The sequence below is a fragment of the Carcharodon carcharias genome, chromosome 8, assembly GCF_017639515.1.
Source record: "Carcharodon carcharias isolate sCarCar2 chromosome 8, sCarCar2.pri, whole genome shotgun sequence".
Taxonomy (NCBI): Eukaryota; Metazoa; Chordata; class Chondrichthyes; order Lamniformes; family Lamnidae; genus Carcharodon; species Carcharodon carcharias.
Genome location: NC_054474.1, coordinates 124577009 through 124595196, shown reverse-complemented (window position 1 = coordinate 124595196; position 18188 = coordinate 124577009). Strand labels below are relative to the sequence as shown.

Here is an 18188-nt window from a genome sequence, read left to right as displayed (position 1 = left end):
CCCCTGCTCTTCTTATCAATACTGCCACTGGTTTTTTTCATATCACCTGAGATTTGCTGGTGTTTCTGTGGGCAGACTTGTTTGCTGGATTTAAAGAGTATTATTCTCTTTTACTGCAGCTGATGGACAATGATATGGCTGTTGCTTCAGCCAATTAATTAAATCCTTGGGTGGATCTACGAACATACAGATTCAGTCCTTTGAGCCTGTTCCTAATTCAATAAAATCATGACTGATCTGATTGTGACCTCAACTCCACTTTTCTTCCTACTCCTATACCCTTTGACTCTTTTGTCAATCAAGAATTTATCTAAACCAGCCTTAAAAATATTCAATGTCCCTACCTTTACCACTCTCATGGAAAGAGAAGGTCCCACAACCTCAGGACCCTCAGAAAAAAAATTCTCATCTCTGTCTTAAATGGAAGGCCCCTTATTTTTAAACTATGTCCCTAGTTCTAGTCTCTCCTTTCAGCATCCACCCAGTTAAGTTCCCTCAGGATCTTACATGTTTCAGTAAGATCACCTCTCATTCTTCTAAACTCCAACTTCTAAACACAGGCCCAACCTGTCCAACCTTTCCTCATTAGAGGAATTAGTTGAGTGAACCTTCTCTGAACTGCTTCTAACGCAATTATGGCCATTCTTTGATAAGGAGACGAAAATAGTACACAGTAATGCAGATGTGGTCTCACCAATACCCTAAATAACTAGCAAAACACCCCTACTTTTATATTCCATTCTCCTTGCAATAATGACAACATTCCACTTGCCGTCCTAATCACTTGCTGTCCTTGCATGCCAACGTTTTATAATTCATGTACCATGACACCCTGATCCCTCTGTCCCTCAGAGTTCTCCAATCCCCACACCACACCCTCATCCCACCCCCCAACCACCTGCCCCCACCCCACCACATCCCCCCCCCCCAAACGCCACCTCCCCCCCAAGCACCACCCCACCAACCACTCCCCCAACCACCCCACCAGCCCCCTAACCCCCACACCACCCCTCTACAACAGCCCCCACCACCCCCACACAACCCCCACCCTCCCACAACCCCCACACCACACCCCATTTAAATAATATGCTACATTTTTATTCTTCCTGCCAAAGTGGATTAGTTCACATTTTCCCATATTATACCCCATCTGTCAAATTTTTCCCCACTCACCTAACCTATCTATATATCTATATCCCTTTGCAGACTCCTTATGTCCTTCTCACAACTTTTTCCCACCTATCTTTGCATCATCAACAAATTTATCAACCATGCATTTGATCCCGTTACCCAAGTCATTAATTGTAAATAATTGAGGCCCCAGCACTGATCCCTGTGGCACTCTACTTGTTACCTCATGCCAATCTGAAAATAACTCATTTATGCTTACTGTTTCCTGTTAGCTAACCAATCTTCGATTGGTATTTGTGCTGACCATGAAAACGGGAATTGAGAAAAACACTTGCTCAAACACAAAAATTTCCTAGGCAGATTGTGAGGACAGAAAAAAACTCCAGTTACAAAACTTAGGCTTCATTTACTGTTACTCCTGGGAGGTTTCCTGCTACAGTTGGTTCTCCCTTTTAGTGCCATTTCCTCTTTGCATTGGTCACATTTTAAGTTGTCTTTAAAATACAAAGCATAAATTGCAAACATTTCTGTTACAGTTCAAGATTTCAAAATCCTTTTTCCTGGGGTATCTGAATCTTGATGAGGCACTGTAACTGCTCTACAATAAAGCAGATAATCCATTTGACAAAGGCACTGAACAAAACAATTTCTTCCTATTGAAGTGCTTTTATTTTCTGTTGCGTCAGTTCACCCCCTTATAATTAGTGGTATCACCCCTGTAGGACATCAAGCAAGGGGAGGGACAGCGTGGTTGAAACTGTTCTCCTGAAACCCCACTGGTTCTGGCCTGAATAAAGAGGTCACTACACAGAAACAGAGTTTGACGGCACAGGACTCCAAGCCCAACATTAAATATTTCACAGGTTCACGATATTCTGCCCAAAACAACTACACAATTTAGTTCTTTAGGTTGAGCAATTTGCTTTAATCCCATTTTCCTGTCTTATCCTATAATGTTTCAAATCCTCCATTTTCAACCACCGTAGGAATTTCCTTGCAACGTTACAGGCTGTGCCTCAATAGCCACTTATGGTAAACTAACTCATGATCTAATAATCCTCTGCACAAGAACAAAATCTAAACTTTCACAACATAATTAGGCAGGTGTAAGCATGTAAACCTCTAGTCTTGTGACAGATTGCATTTCCCTCCAGATTTAAATAATCACGCACTGCATCTGCAGAGAAGGGCATTTGATTGAAAAACTAAGTGTGAAAAACTATCTACAGTGCCACAACCTCAATTGAGTTACCAATTGTGTGTACATTTGTGTTGTTTAGTCCTTTGCAAAAGCAAGTGCAGTGAAGCACTGCAAATATGGAGAGGACATTCAACATGCAACTAAAAGAGCACCTCTGTACAAGTTTCATCTGGAATACTGTTTTGGTCCCCTTAAATGGTGGATGATATAAACCCCCCTGAAAAAGTAATACTAATTTTAAAACTCTTTTGAATTCACAAAACTCTTAAGGAAATGTGTCTTTTTAATTTAGATATGCATGTGATTCAAGGAGATGTAACTCAAGTGTTTGAAATTAATAAGCAGAATGACTGCAACACTCAAGATTCCTAGATGCTGCAGGGAGCATGCACACTGACGTTTACATAGCACTGCTAACGTAAATTAAGTCCCAAAGTTCTTCACAGGAACAAAATGAGACTAAAATCAACACAACCAAAGGGAGATATTAGAATAGGAGATCAAAAGCTGGGGAGCAGAGGGGAGGGGGGGAGCAGAGGGGGAAAAGGTTTTAAGAAAGAATTCTGGTTTATGGCCGAGAATATGAATTACATATTAATTGTATGCAGACTGTCGGCATTAACTAAGGTTTCACTTGAATGCATAAAAAGAGACCCAGATTGAACCTGTAGTGCTCATGTGTTGGCAGTATACGCTTGCAATGTGTAACTCTAAACAAATGTAAGGCTGAGTAAAGGTTGGCTCCAGTGCTGTCTTTCACCAACTGACTTTCTAGAATAAAACAGGCAGCTGGAAGGCACAGGCACTAATATTAGAATGAAAGGAGTGAGGTGCACAAGAGTTCAAGTTGAAGGAATACAGAATTGTGAGGGTGTTGCAGAGCTGGATATAAAGATGGGGAGGAGCAAGGCCATGGAGGGGTTTGACAGAAGGATGGAAATATAAAACAAACAAGATGTTGCTAGACCAGGAACCAAGTTAGATCAGCGAGCACAGGGATGATGGGTGAACAAAACTCAGAGTTAGTATACAGGAATTTTGTATGAGCTAAAGTTTATGGCGGAGATTGGAAGACAGAAGGCCAGCTAAGAGAATTACAATAGTCAACTTTAGAGATAAAAGCATGAATGAAGGTCTTAGCACCGAATGGGCTGATGCAGGAGTAGAGACATGTGATACAACTGAGGTGGAAGTAAGTAATCTCTGATGGAGAGGACATTCAGTGAAGAGCTCAGGATCAACTAGAAGGCCAAGGTTGCAAACTGTCTGGTTCAGCCTGTAAGTGGGCATGGTACATGGGCTCTGGCTCAACAAAAGCATTGTGGCAGGGGTTTAAGCGAATGGCTTCAGTCTTCCCAATGTTCAATGGGAGGAAACTGTGGCTCACCCAGGACAGGATATTGGACAAGCATTTTGACACTGAGACAGTGAAAAGGTCAAGAGTGGTGGTGATGAGGTGGTGCTGGGCATCATAGACATGTGGTCAGATTCCATGTATACATATCATTCAGATAAGGCTACAGGGGAACCAAGGATCGGTCTCCAAGACAAAGGGGTGTCATTTGTGACTTTGATTAGAGCTAATTCAGTGCGATGGCAGGGCCAGAAACACAATTTGAGATTCAAACAGTGCTGCAAGAAAGACAAGCAGGTTTGAGAGATACTCAAAGAGAGAGACAGGGTGAATGAAAGTTCGGCCAGAGGTGGATTATAAGGAGAAGCAAGGTAGATTAGGAAGGGAATTTGAAGCAGGGCCAGGTGATTGAAGGCATGGCTGCCCCAGAGTAGGATGAAACACAAGAAGTCAGAGTCAGAGAAATGGGAAGTATAAGGCTGGGGATTGTAGGGTTTGAAGGGATTACAGATAGGGAGTGGCCAGGTCACACAAAACGCACTCAACTCCAACAGAAATCGCCCCCTCCCCTCTTAGCTGATGAGAAATCTCCAACTTGAGAAAAACTCGTCACATATGATCCAGAAGACTCCAAAACGTGGTTAATATGTACTGTCAAAAATAGTTTCACGGCCAGATAGTGAACTTCCTTTTTTTTAAGGGTGAGCCGAGTTTTGGTCAGGGTCAAGCTGGGGTGCGATGGATGGAAGACAAACCCCGCCTGTTAACACTCACAGGACTCGGTCCGCAGAGGACAGGCAGCACCTCGGGCGGGGGGCGGAGGGGGAGGTCTACAACCCTCCGAGAGTCAGGGTAAGACAGCGAGACTGGCTGGGGCAAAGATGAAATGACAACTGCCAGGCCGAGGGATGCTGGACGGGAGACCCGCGGCCGGCTGTACACTCAGGCTGCTCCCGACGACCCGCCTGAGGGCCAGGCCCCGTTCCCTCCGGGGAGCCGCCCACTCACTCACCCGCCGCTGGGTGACAGGAAATCCACGTCCTCATCGTCAGCCCCGAACATTGACATGTCGACACTGATCAACCAGGCGGCTGCTCAACGCCACCAATCCCCTGCTGCTGCCACCAACCGAACCCAACGGCGTCACTTTACCGCCTGCCGCACAAAAAAAAAATCACCCGCCCGCCACACTTTACGGCACCTGTGTGCCGGATGAATGTGCCCCGCGCGCGTGCGCAGAAGTGACAGAGCTACCTGGTGAGAGGCCGTCAGCATCTGTGAGTGTGGGCGGATCACAGCGAGGGCCACCAGCTGTCGGGTATTTGACCACTATTTTGACTTTTGTCTCGTATTTCCAGGTCCTGGGAATCTCCAAGGTGAATTTGAGTTATTCGACCCGGAGTCACATTGGACTCAAAACGTTAACTCACCACAGGCGCTGCTAGGTCCGCTGAAACAAAAACAGAATTACCTGGAAAAACTCAGCAGGTCTGGCAGCATCGGCGGAGAAGAAAAGAGTTGACGTTTCGAGTCCTCATGACCCTTCGACAGAACTAAGTAGAAATAGGAAAGGGCTGAAATATATTCCGGTTTAAGGTGTGTGTGTGTGTGTGAAGGGGGGGAGAGAGGTCGGGGGGGGGGGTGGGTTGGGGGGGAGAGAGGTGGAGGAGGTTGTAGTTGTAGGGACAAGCAAGCAGTGATAGAAGCAGATCATCAAAAGATGTCACAGACAACAGAACAAAAGAACACATAGGTGTCGAAGTTGGTGATATATATCTAAACGAATGTGCTAATTAAGAATGGATGGTAGAGCACTCTAGTGGGGGTGGGGGAGCATAAAAGATTTAAAAATATTTTAAAATAATGGAAATAGGTGAGAAAAAGAAAAATCTATATAATTTATTCGAAAAAAACAAAAGGAAGGGGAAGAAACAGAAAGGGGGTGGGATGGAGGAGGGAGTTCAAGATCTAAAGTTGTTGAATTCAATATTCAGTCCGGAAGGCTGTAAAGTGCCGAGTCGGAAGATGAGGTGTTGTTCCTCCAGTTTGCGTTGGGATTCACTGGAACAATGCAGCAAGCCAAGGACAGACATGTGGGCAAGAGAGCAAGGTGAAGTGTTAAAATGGCAAGCGACAGGGAGGTTTGGGTCATTATTGTGGACAGACCGCAGGTGTTCTGCAAAGCGGTCGCCCAGTTTACGTTTGGTCTCTCCAATGTATAGGAGACCGCATTGGGAGCAACAAATGCAGTAGAATAAGTTGGGGGAAATGCAAGTGAAATGTTGCTTCACTTGAAAGGAGTGTTTGGGCCCTTGGACGGTGAGGAGAGAGGAAGTGAAGGGGCAGGAGTTACATCCTTTATGGGGCATGGGGTGGTGCCATAGGAGGGAGTTGAGGAGTAGGGGGTGATGGAGGAGTGGATCAGGGTGTCCCAGAGGGAACGATCCCTATGGAATGCCGATGGGGGGGGTGAAGGGAAGATGTGTTTGGTAGTGGCATCATGCTAGAGTTGGTGGACCCATGTGGGTACCCATAGCCACACATTTTATTTGGAGGAAGTGAGAGGAGTTGAAGGAGAAATTGTTCAATGAGAGAACAAGTTCAGCCAGATGGAGGAGAGTAGTGGTGGATGGGGATTGTTCGGGCCTCTGTTGGAGGAAGAAGCTAAGGGCCCTCAGACCATCCTGGTGGGGGATGGAGGTGTAGAGGGTGGTGCTGTTGTTGTCTGGCGCACTGACCTCTACCTCGCGGAGGCTGAGCGTCAACTCGCAGACACTTCCTCCTACCTCTCCCTGGACCATGACCCCACCACTGAACATCAAGCCATTGTTTCCAGGACTGTCACTGACCTCATCTCCTCTGGGGATCTTCCTCCCACAGCTTCCAACCTGATAGTCGCCCAACCTCGCACGGCCCGCTTCTACCTCCTACCCAAAATCCACAAACAGAACTGTCCCGGTAGACCGATCGTGTCAGTTTGCTCCTGCCCCACAGAACTCATTTCTCGATATCTTGACTCCCTTCTCTCTTCCCTTGTCCAGTCCCTTCCCACCTACATCCGTGATTCCTCTGACACCTTACGTCACATCAACAATTTCCAGTTCCCTGGCCCCAACCGCTTCCTCTTCACCATGGACGTCCAATCCGTCTACACCTCCATCCCCCACAGGATGGTCTGAGGGTCCTTAGCTTCTTCCTCGAACAGAGCCCCGAACAATCCCCATCCACCACTACTCTCCTCCGTCTGGCTGAACTTGTTCTCACACTGAACAATTTCTCCTTCAACTCCTCTCACTTCCTCCAAATAAAAGGTGTGGCTATGGGTACCCGCATTGGCCCCAGATATGCCTGTCTCTTTATGGGGTATGTGGAACATTCCTTGTTCTAGTCCTACTCCGGCCCCCTTCCACAACTCTTTCTCCGGTACATCGATGATTACTTTGGTGCTGCTTCATACTCTCATCGGGACTTGGAAAAATGTATTAATTTTGCTTCCAATCTCCACCCCTCCATCATTTTCACGTGGTCCATCTCTGACACTTCCCTTCCCTTCTTTGACCTCGCTGTCTCAATCTCTGGTGATAGACTGTCCACCAATATCCATTACAAACCTACCGACTCCCACAGCTACCTTGACTACAGCTGCTCACACCCCGCTTCCTGTAAGGACTCCATTCCATTCTCTCAGTTCCTTCGCCTCCGTCGCATCTGTTCCGATGATGTTACCTTCAAAAACAGTTCCTCTGTCATGTCCTCCTTCTTCCTTAACCGAGGTTTTCCACCCACGGTCGTTGACAGGGCCCTCAACCGTGTCCGGCCCATCTCCCGTGCATCCGCCCTCACGCCTTCTCCTCCCTCCCAGAAACATGATAGGGTCCCCCTTGTCCTCACTTATCACCCCACCAGTCTCCACATCCAAAGGATCATCCTCCGCCATTTCCACCAACTCCAGCATGATGCCATTACCAAACACATCTTCCCTTCACCCCCCCTATTGGCATTCCGTAGGGATCGTTCCCTCCGGGACACCCTGGTCCACTCCTCCATCATCCTCTACTCCTCAACCCCCACCTATGGCACCATCCCATGCCCACGCAAAAGATGTAACACCTGCCCCTTCACTTCCTCTCTCCTCACCATCCAAGGGCCCAAACACTCCTTTCAAGTGAAGCAACATTTCACTTGCATTTCCCCCAACTTAGTCTACTGCATTTGTTGCTCCCAATGCGGTCTCCTCTACATTGAAGAGACCAAACGTAAACTGGGCGACCACTTTGCAGAACACCTGCGGTCTGTCCACAATAATGACCCAAACCTCCCTGTCGCTTGCCATTTTAACACTCCACCCTGCTCTCTTGCCCACATGTCTGTCCTTGGCTTGCTGCATTGTTCCAGTGAAGCCCAACGCAAACTGGAGGAACAACACCTCATCTTCTGACTAGGCACTTTACAGCCTTCCGGACTGAATATTGAATTCAACAACTTTAGATCTTGACCTCCCTCCTCCATCCCCACCCCCTTTCTGTTTCTTCCCCTTTCCTTTTGTTTTTTTCCAACAAATTATATAGATTTTTCTTTTTCCCACCTATTTCCATTATTTTAAAATATTTTTAAATCTTTTATGCTCCCCCCACCCCCACTAGAGCTGTACCTTGAGTGCCCTACCATCCATTCTTAATTAGCACATTTGTTTAGATATATATCACCAACTTCGACACCTATGTGTTCTTTTGTTCTGTTGTCTGTGACATCTTTTGATGATCTGCTTCTATCACTGCTTGCTTGTCCCTACAACCACACCACCCCTCCACTTCTCTCCCCCCACCCAACCCACCCCCCCACCCCACACACACACACACGTTAAACCAGCATATATTTCATCCCTTTCCTATTTCTACTTAGTTCTGTCAAAGGGTCACGAGGACTCGAAACGTCAATTCTTTTCTTCTCCGCCGATGCTGCCAGACCTGCTGAGTTTTTCCAGGTAATTCTGTTTTTGTTTTGGATTTCCAGCATCCGCAGTTTTTTGCGTTTATCTCTAGGTCTGCTGCGTTTTCCTGTTTCTGTTTTAAATCCCCAGCATTATGCCGGAATTGAAGTTAGTCAGCCAGCACAGAGATGATAATGTTGTGATTCCACCAAATAAGTTTTAGTTGATTTGAAGTGCAATTCCCCTCATCCCCCCTCCCCCAATCCCCCTCCATCCATCCCCCAATCCCCCTCCATCCATCCCCCAATCCCCCTCCATCCATCCCCATTCCCCCAATCCCCCTCCATCCATCCCCATCCCCCAAACCCCCTCCATCCCCCAAACCCCCTCCATCCCCCAAACCCCCTCCATCCCCCAAACCCCCTCCATCCCCCAAACCCCCTCCATCCCCCCACCATGCCTATCCCCCTCCATCCCCATCCCTATCCCCCTCCATCCCCATCCCTATCCCCCTCCATCCCCATCCCTATCCCCTTCCATCCCCATCATCCCCCTCCATCTCCATCATCCCCCTCCATCTCCATCATCCCCCTCCATCTCCATCATCCCCCTCCATCCGCCTCCCCTCCATCCGCCAACCCTCCATCCGCCTCCCCTCCATCCGCCTCCCCTCCATCCGCCTCCCCTCCATCCGCCTCCCCTCCATCCGCCTCCCCTCCATCCGCCTCCCCTCCATCTCCATCATACGCCCCCTTTCCCCTCCCCTCCATCCCCCTCCCTTCGATCTCCATCCCCCTCCCTTCGACCTCCATCCCCCTCCCTTCGATCTCCATCCCCCTCCCTTCGATCTCCATCCCCCTCCCTTCGATCTCCATCCCCCTCCCTTCGATCTCCATCCCCCTCCCTTCGATCTCCATCCCCCTCCCTTCGATCTCCATCCCCCTGCCTTCCATCTCCATCCCCCTGCCTTCCATCTCCATCCCCCTGCCTTCCATCTCCATCCCCCTGCCTTCCATCTCCATCCCCCTGCCTTCCATCTCCCTCCCCCTCCCTTCCATCTCCCTCCCCCTCCCTTCCATCTCCATCCGCCTCCCTTCCATCTCCATCCCCATCCCCCTCCCCTCCATCCCCACCCCCTACCCCTCCCCTCCATCCCCATTCCCCACGCCTCCATCTCCATCCCCTCCATCTCCATCCCCCTCCCCTCCATTCCCCTCCCCTCCATTCCCCTCCCCTCCATTCCCCTCCCCTCCATTCCCCTCCCCTCCATCCCCCTCCCCTCCATCCCCCTCCCCTCCATCCCCCTCCCCTCCATCCCCCTCCCCTCCATCCCCCTCCCCTCCATCCCCCTCCCCTCCATCCCCCTCCCCTCCATCCCCCTCCCCTCCATCCCCCTCCCCTCCATCCCCCTCCCCTCCATCCCCCTCCCCTCCATCCCCCTCCCCTCCATCCCCCTCCCCTCCATCCCCCTCCCCTCCATCCCCCTCCCCTCCATCCCCCTCCCCTCCATCCCCCTCCCCTCCATCCCCCTCCCCTCCATCCCCCTCCCCATCGCCATCATCCCCCTCCCCATCGCCATCATCCCCCTCCCCATCGCCATCATCCCCCTCCCCATCGCCATCATCCCCCTCCCCATCGCCATCATCCCCCTCCCCATCGCCATCATCCCCCTCCCCATCGCCATCATCCCCCTCCCCATCGCCATCATCCCCCTCCCCATCGCCATCATCCCCCTCCCCATCGCCATCATCCACCTCCATCGCCATCATCCCCCTCCATCGCCATCATCCCCCTCCATCGCCATCATCCCCCTCCATCGCCATCATCCCCCTCCATCCCCATCATCCCCCTCCATCCCCATCATCCCCCTCCATCCCCATCCCCATCATCCCCCTCCATCTCGATCCCCCCCAATCCCCATCCCCCATTCCCCCTCCCTCCCCCTCCCCATCCATCCTCATCATCCTCATCCCCTCCATCCCCAACATCCCCTCCATTCCCATCATGCGCTCTATCCCCTCCATCTCCATCATCCCCTCCATCTCCATCATCACCTCCATCCCCATCCCCCCTCCATCCCCATCGCCATCATCCCCCTCCATCGCCATCATCCCCCTCCATCGCCATCATCCCCCTCCATCGCCATCATCCCCCTCCATCGCCATCATCCCCCTCCATCGCCATCATCCCCCTCCATCGCCATCATCCCCCTCCATCGCCATCATCCCCCTCCATCGCCATCGTCCCCCTCCATCGCCATCATCCCCCTCCATCGCCATCATCCCCCTCCATCGCCATCATCCCCCTCCATCGCCATCATCCCGCTCCATCGCCATCATCCCGCTACATCGCCATCATCCCGCTCCTTCCCCCTCCCCCTCCATCCCCCTCCCCCTCCATCCCCCTCCCCCTCCATCCCCCTCCCCCTCCATCCCCCTCCCCCTCCATCCCCCTCCCCCTCCATCCCCCTCCCCCTCCATCCCCCTCCCCCTCCATCCCCTCCCCCTCCATCCCCCTCCATCCCCCTCCATCCCCCTCCATCCCCCTCCATCCCCCTCCATCCCCCTCCATCCCCCTCCCCCTCCATCCCCCTCCCCCTCCATCCCCCTCCCCCTCCATCCCCAACCCACCCTCCATCCCCATCCCCCCCTCCATCCCCCCCCTCCATCCCCCTCCATCCCCCTCCATCCCCCTCCATCCCCCTCCATCCCCATCCCCCCCTCCATCCCCCTCCATCCCCATTCCTCCCCATCCATCCCCCTCCATCCCCATTCCCTGAATTCCCAACCCTTCCATCTCCATCCATCCCCATCATCCCCCTCCTTTCCCCCTCCATCCCCATCCCCCCCAATCCCCCTCCTCCCCAATCCCCCTCCGCCTCCATTCCCATCCCCATCCTGCTCCATCCCCGTCCCCTCTATCCCCCTCCATCTCCATCCCCCTCCCTTCCATCTCCGTCCCCCTCCCTTCCGTCTCCGTCCCACTCCCCTCCGTCTCTGTCCCCCTCCCCTCCGTCTCCGTCCCCCTCCCCTCCGTCTCCGTCCCCCTCCCCTCCGTCTCCGTCCCCCTCCCCTCCGTCTCCGTCCCCCTCCCCTCCGTCTCCGTCCCCCTCCGTCTCCGTCTCCGTCCCCCTCCGTCTCCGTCTCCGTCCCCCTCCCCTCCGTCTCCGTCCCCCTCCCCTTCGTCTCCGTCCCCCTCCCCTTCGTCTCCGTCCCCCTCCCCTCCATCCCCATCCCCCTCCCCCTCCATCCCCATCCCCATCCCCCTCTCCATCCCCCTCCATCTCCATCCATCCCCATCCCCCTCCATTCCCCTCCATCCCCATCCCTCCCCCTCCATCCCCATTCCCTCAATCCCCATCCCCATCATCCCCCTCCATCCCCATCATCCCCCTCCATCCCCATCATCCCCCTCCATGCCCATCCCCATCATCCCCCTCCATCTCGATCCCCCCCAATCCCCATCCCCCATTCCCCCTCCCTCCCCCTCCCCATCCATCCTCATCATCCTCATCCCCTCCATCCCCAACATCCCCTCCATTCCCATCATGCGCTCTATCCCCTCCATCTCCATCATCCCCTCCATCCCCATCCCCCCTCCATCCCCATCGCCATCATCCTCCTCCATCGCCATCATCCCCCTCCATCGCCATCGTCCCCCTCCATCGCCATCGTCCCCCTCCATCGCCATCGTCCCCCTCCATCGCCATCGTCCCCCTCCATCGCCATCGTCCCCCTCCATCGCCATCGTCCCCCTCCATCGCCATCGTCCCCCTCCATCGCCATCGTCCCCCTCCATCGCCATCGTCCCCCTCCATCGCCATCGTCCCCCTCCATCGCCATCGTCCCCCTCCATCGCCATCGTCCCGCTCCACCGCCATCATCCCGCTACATCGCCATCATTCCCCTCCATCCCCTCCCCCTCCATCCCCTCCCCCGCCATCCCCTCCCCCTCCATCCCCCTCCCCCTCCATCCCCTCCCCCTCCATCCCCCTCCCCCTCCATCCCCCTCCCCCTCCATCCCCCTCCCCCTCCATCCCCCTCCCCCTCCATCCCCCTCCCCCTCCATCCCCCTCCCCCTCCATCCCCCTCCCCCTCCATCCCCCTCCCCCTCCATCCCCCTCCATCCCCCTCCCCCTCCATCCCCATCCCACCCTCCATCCCCATCCCACCCTCCATCCCCCTCCATCCATCCCCCTCCATCCCCATTCCCTGAATTCCCATCCCTTCCATCTCCATCCATCCCCATCATCCCCCTCCTTTCCCCCTCCATCCCCATCCCCCCCATCCCCCTCCTCCCCAATCCCCCTCCGCCTCCATTCCCATCCCCATCCCGCTCCATCCCCGTCCCCTCTATCCCACTCCGTCTCCATCCTCTCCATCTCCATCCCCCTCCCTTCCGTCTCCGTCCCCCTCCCTTCCGTCTCCGTCCCCCTCCCTTCCGTCTCCGTCCCCCTCCCTTCCGTCTCCGTCCCCCTCCCCTCCGTCTCCGTCCCCCTCCCCTCCGTCTCCGTCCCCCTCCCCTCCGTCTCCGTCCCCCTCCCCTCCGTCTCCGTCCCCCTCCCCTCCGTCTCCGTCCCCCTCCCCTCCGTCTCCGTCCCCCTCCCCTCCGTCTCCGTCCCCCTCCCCTCCGTCTCCGTCCCCTCCCCTCCGTCTCCGTCCCCCTCCCCTCCGTCTCCGTCCCCCTCCCCTCCGTCTCCGTCCCCCTCCCCTCCGTCTCCGTCCCCCTCCCCTCCGTCTCCGTCCCCCTCCCCTCCGTCTCCGTCCCCCTCCCCTCCGTCTCCGTCCCCCTCCCCTCCGTCTCCGTCCCCCTCCCCTCCGTCTCCGTCCCCCTCCCCTCCGTCTCCGTCCCCCTCCCCTCCGTCTCCGTCCCCCTCCCCTCCGTCTCCATCCCCCTCCATCTCCAACCCCCTCCCCTGCCCAACCCTCTCCTCTCCTCCATCCCCATCCTCTCCCTTCCATCCCCATTCCCTTCCCCTCCATCCCCATTCCCCTCCATCCCCCTCCCTCCCCATCATCCCCATCAATCCCATCCCCATCCTCCCCATCCCCCTCCATCCCCATCCTCCCCATCCCCATCCATCCCCCTCCCCCTCCCCCCATCCCCATCCCTCCCTCCATCCCCCTCTATCCCCAGTCCCCATCCCCCTCCATCCCCTCCCCCCCATCCCCATCCCCCTCCAGCCCCTCCTCCACAATCCCCATCCCCCTCCGCCTCCATCCCCCTCCGCCTCCATCCCCCTCCGCCTCCATCCCCCTCCCCTCCATCGCCATCATCCCCCTCCCCTCCATCGCCATCATCCCCCTCCCCTCCATCGCCATCATCCCCCTCCCCTCCATCGCCATCATCCCCCTCCCCTCCATCGCCATCATCCCCCTCCCCTCCATCGCCATCATCCCCCTCCCCTCCATCGCCATCATCCCCCTCCCCTCCATCGCCATCATCCCCCTCCCCTCCATCGCCATCATCCCCCTCCCCTCCATCGCCATCATCCCCCTCCCCTCCATCGCCATCATCCCCCTCCCCTCCATCGCCATCATCCCCCTCCCCTCCATCGCCATCATCCCCCTCCCCTCCATCGCCATCATCCCCCTCCCCTCCATCGCCATCATCCCCCTCCCCTCCATCGCCATCATCCCCCTCCCCTCCATCGCCATCATCCCCCTCCCCTCCATCGCCATCATCCCCCTCCCCTCCATCGCCATCATCCCCCTCCCCTCCATCGCCATCATCCCCCTCCCCTCCATCGCCATCATCCCCCTCCCCTCCATCGCCATCATCCCCCTCCCCTCCATCGCCATCATCCCCCTCCCCTCCATCGCCATCATCCCCCTCCCCTCCATCGCCATCATCCCCCTCCCCTCCATCGCCATCATCCCCCTCCCCTCCATCGCCATCATCCCCCTCCCCTCCATCGCCATCATCCCCCTCCCCTCCATCGCCATCATCCCCCTCCCCTCCATCGCCATCATCCCCCTCCCCTCCATCGCCATCATCCCCCTCCCCTCTATCGCCATCATCCCCCTCCCCTCCAACGCCATCATCCCCCTCCACTCCATCGCCATCATCCCCCTCCCCTCCCCCTCCACCCCCCTCCCATCCCCCTCCACCCCCTCCCATCCCCCTCCACCCCCTCCCATCCCCCTCCACCCCCTCCCATCCCCCTCCACCCCCTCCCATCCCCCTCCACCCCCTCCCATCCCCCTCCACCCCCCTCCCATCCCCCTCCACCCCCCTCCCATCCCCCTCCACCCCCCTCCCATCCCCCTCCACCCCCCTCCCATCCCCCTCCCATCCCAATCATCCCCATCCCCCCTCCATCCCCATCCCCCTCCATCCCCATCCCCATCATCCCCCTCCATGCCCATCTCCTTCCATCCACATCATCCGCATCCCCTCCATTCCCATCATCCCCTCCATTCCCATTATCCCCCTCCCCCTCCATTCCCCTCCCCATCCCCCTCCATTCCCCTCCCCATCCCCCTCCATTCCCCTCCCCATCCCCCTCCATTCCCCTCCCCATCCCCCTCCATTCCCCTCCCCATCCCCCTCCATTCCCCTCCCCATCCCCCTCCATTCCCCTCCCCATCCCCCTCCATTCCCATTATCCCCATCCCCCCAATCCCCATCCCTATCCCCCAATCTGCCTCCCTCCCCTTCCCATCCATCCTCATCCCCTCCATCCCCTCCATCCCCATCATCCCCTCCTTCCCCATCATCCCCTCCATCTCCATCATCCACATCGTCCCCTCCATCCCCATCCCCCTTCCCCTCCATCCCCATCATCCCCTCCATCCCCATCATCCCCTCCTTCCCCATCATCCCCTCCTTCCCCATCATCCCCTCCTTCCCCATCATCCCCTCCTTCCCCATCATCCCCTCCTTCCCCATCATCCCCTCCTTCCCCATCATCCCCTCCATCTCCATCATCCCCATCATCCCCTCCATCCCCATCATCCCCTCCATCCCCATCATCCCCTCCCCATTCATCCCCATCCCCCCTCCATCCCCATCCCCCCTCCATCCCCATCCCCCCTCCATCCCCATCCCCCTCCATTCCCCTCCCTCCCCATCCCCCTCCATCCCCATTCCTCCCCATCCATCCCCCTCCGTCCCCATTCCCTCAATCCCCATCCCCTCCATCTCCATCCATCCCCATCATCCCCCTCCTTTCCCCCTCCATCCGCCTCCTCCCCAATCCCCATCCCCCTCCTCCCCAATCCCCATCCCCCTCCATTCCCATCCCCCACCCCTCCATTCCCATCCCCCTCCCCTCCATTCCCATCCCCCTCCCCTCCGTCTCCATCCCCCTCCCCTCCGTCTCCATCCCCCTTCCCTCCGTCTCCATCCCCCTTCCCTCCGTCTCCATCCCCCTCCCCTCCGTCTCCATCCCCCTCCCCTCCGTCTCCATCCCCCTCCCCTCCGTCTCCATCCCCCTCCCCTCCGTCTCCATCCCCCTCCCCTCCGTCTCCATCCCCCTCCCCTCCGTCTCCATCCCCCTCCCCTCCGTCTCCATCCCCCTCCCCTCCGTCTCCATCCCCCTCCCCTCCGTCTCCATCCCCCTCCCCTCCGTCTCCATCCCCCTCCCCTCCGTCTCCATCCCCCTCCCCTCCGTCTCCATCCCCCTCCCCTCCGTCTCCATCCCCCTCCCCTCCGTCTCCATCCCCCTCCCCTCCGTCTCCATCCCCCTCCCCTCCGTCTCCATCCCCCTCCCCTCCGTCTCCATCCCCCTCCCCTCGGTCTCCATCCCCCTCCCCTCCGTCTCCATCCCCCTCCCCTCCGTCTCCATCCCCCTCCCCTCCGTCTCCATCCCCCTCCCCTCCGTCTCCATCCCCCTCCCCTCCGTCTCCATCCCCCTCCCCTCCGTCTCCATCCCCCTCCCCTCCGTCTCCATCCCCCTCCCCTCCGTCTCCATCCCCCTCCCCTCCGTCTCCATCCCCCTCCCCTCCGTCTCCATCCCCCTCCCCTCCGTCTCCATCCCCCTCCCCTCCGTCTCCATCCCCCTCCCCTCCGTCTCTATCCCCCTCCGCCTCCATCCCCCTCCGCCTCCATCCCCCTCCGCCTCCATCCCCCTCCGCCTCCATCCCCCTCCGCCTCCATCCCCCTCCGCCTCCATCCCCCTCCGCCTCCATCCCCCTCCGCCTCCATCCCCCTCCGCCTCCATCCCCCTCCGCCTCCATCCCCCTCCGCCTCCATCCCCCTCCGCCTCCATCCCCCTCCGCCTCCATCCCCCTCTGCCTCCATCCCCCTCCGCCTCCATCCCCCTGCCCTCCATCGCCATCATCCCCCTGCCCTCCATCGCCATCATCCCCCTGCCCTCCATCGCCATCATCCCCCTGCCCTCCATCGCCATCATCCCCCTGCCCTCCATCGCCATCATCCCCCTGCCCTCCATCGCCATCATCCCCCTCCCCTCCATCGCCATCATCCCCCTCCCCTCCATCGCCATCATCCCCCTCCCCTCCATCGCCATCATCCCCCTCCCCTCCATCGCCATCATCCCCCTCCCCTCCATCGCCATCATCCCCCTCCCCTCCATCGCCCTCATCCCCCTCCCCTCCATCGCCCTCATCCCCCTCCCCTCCATCGCCCTCATCCCCCTCCCCTCCATCGCCCTCATCCCCCTCCCCTCCATCGCCCTCATCCCCCTCCCCTCCATCGCCCTTATCCCCCTCCCCTCCATCGCCCTCATCCCCCTCCCCTCCATCGCCCTCATCCCCCTCCCCTCCATCGCCCTCATCCCCCTCCCCTCCATCGCCCTCATCCCCCTCCCCTCCATCGCCCTCATCCCCCTCCCCTCCATCGCCATCATCCCCCTCCCCTCCATCGTCATCATCCCCCTCCCCTCCATCGTCATCATCCCCCTCCCCTCCATCGTCATCATCCCCCTCCCCTCCATCGTCATCATCCCCCTCCCCTCCATCGTCATCATCCCCCTCCCATCCCCCTCCACCCCCCTCCCATCCCCCTCCACCCCCCTCCCATCCCCCTCCACCCCCTCCCATCCCCCTCCACCCCCCTCCCATCCCCTCCACCCCCCTCCCATCCCCCTCCACCCCCCTCCCATCCCCCTCCACCCCCCTCCCATCCCCCTCCCATCCCCCTCCACCCCCCTCCCATCCCCCTCCACCCCCCTCCCATCCCCCTCCACCCCCCTCCCATCCCCCTCCACCCCCCTCCCATCCCCCTCCACCCCCCTCCCATCCCCCTCCACCCCCCTCCCATCCCCCTCCCATCCCAATCATATCCATCCCCCCTCCATCCCCATCCCCCTCCATCCCCATCCCCATCATCCCCCTCCATGCCCATCCCCTTCCATCCACATCATCCGCATCCCCTCCATTCCCATCATCCCCTCCATTCCCATTATCCCCCTCCCCCTCCATTCCCCTCCCCATCCCCCTCCATCCCCATCCCCCTCCTCCACCCATTCCATCCCCATCTCTATCCCAATCCCCATCATCCCGCTCCATCCCCATCATCCCGCTCCATCCCCATCATCCCGCTCCATCCCCATCATCCCGCTCCATCCCCATCATCCCGCTCCATCCCCATCATCCCGCTCCATCCCC

At 57.5% G+C, this 18188-nt stretch overlaps 1 protein-coding gene and 1 long non-coding RNA gene across 3 annotated transcripts in view; one reads left to right on the top strand and one right to left on the bottom strand.

The window, feature by feature from the left end:
* Nucleotides 1-4833, bottom strand: part of LOC121280843 (FK506-binding protein 15-like) — an 87801-nt gene extending 82968 nt beyond the window's left edge. Inside the window, exon 1 of one of the 2 annotated variants that reach the window (XM_041193125.1) lies at nt 4699-4833. In XM_041193125.1, the coding sequence (XP_041049059.1) occupies nt 4699-4754 (56 nt within the window). In that variant the 5' untranslated portion in view covers nt 4755-4833. Of the gene's footprint in view, nt 1-4460; nt 4645-4698 lie in introns of those variants that run through there. The other variant, XM_041193126.1, reaches the window with a different exon arrangement.
* LOC121280844 overlaps nt 4754-18188 on the top strand; it is a 51314-nt gene continuing 37879 nt past the window's right edge. The window contains exon 1 of the long non-coding RNA XR_005943721.1: nt 4754-5004. This is a non-coding gene — a long non-coding RNA (uncharacterized LOC121280844). The remainder of the gene's footprint in view (nt 5005-18188) is intronic.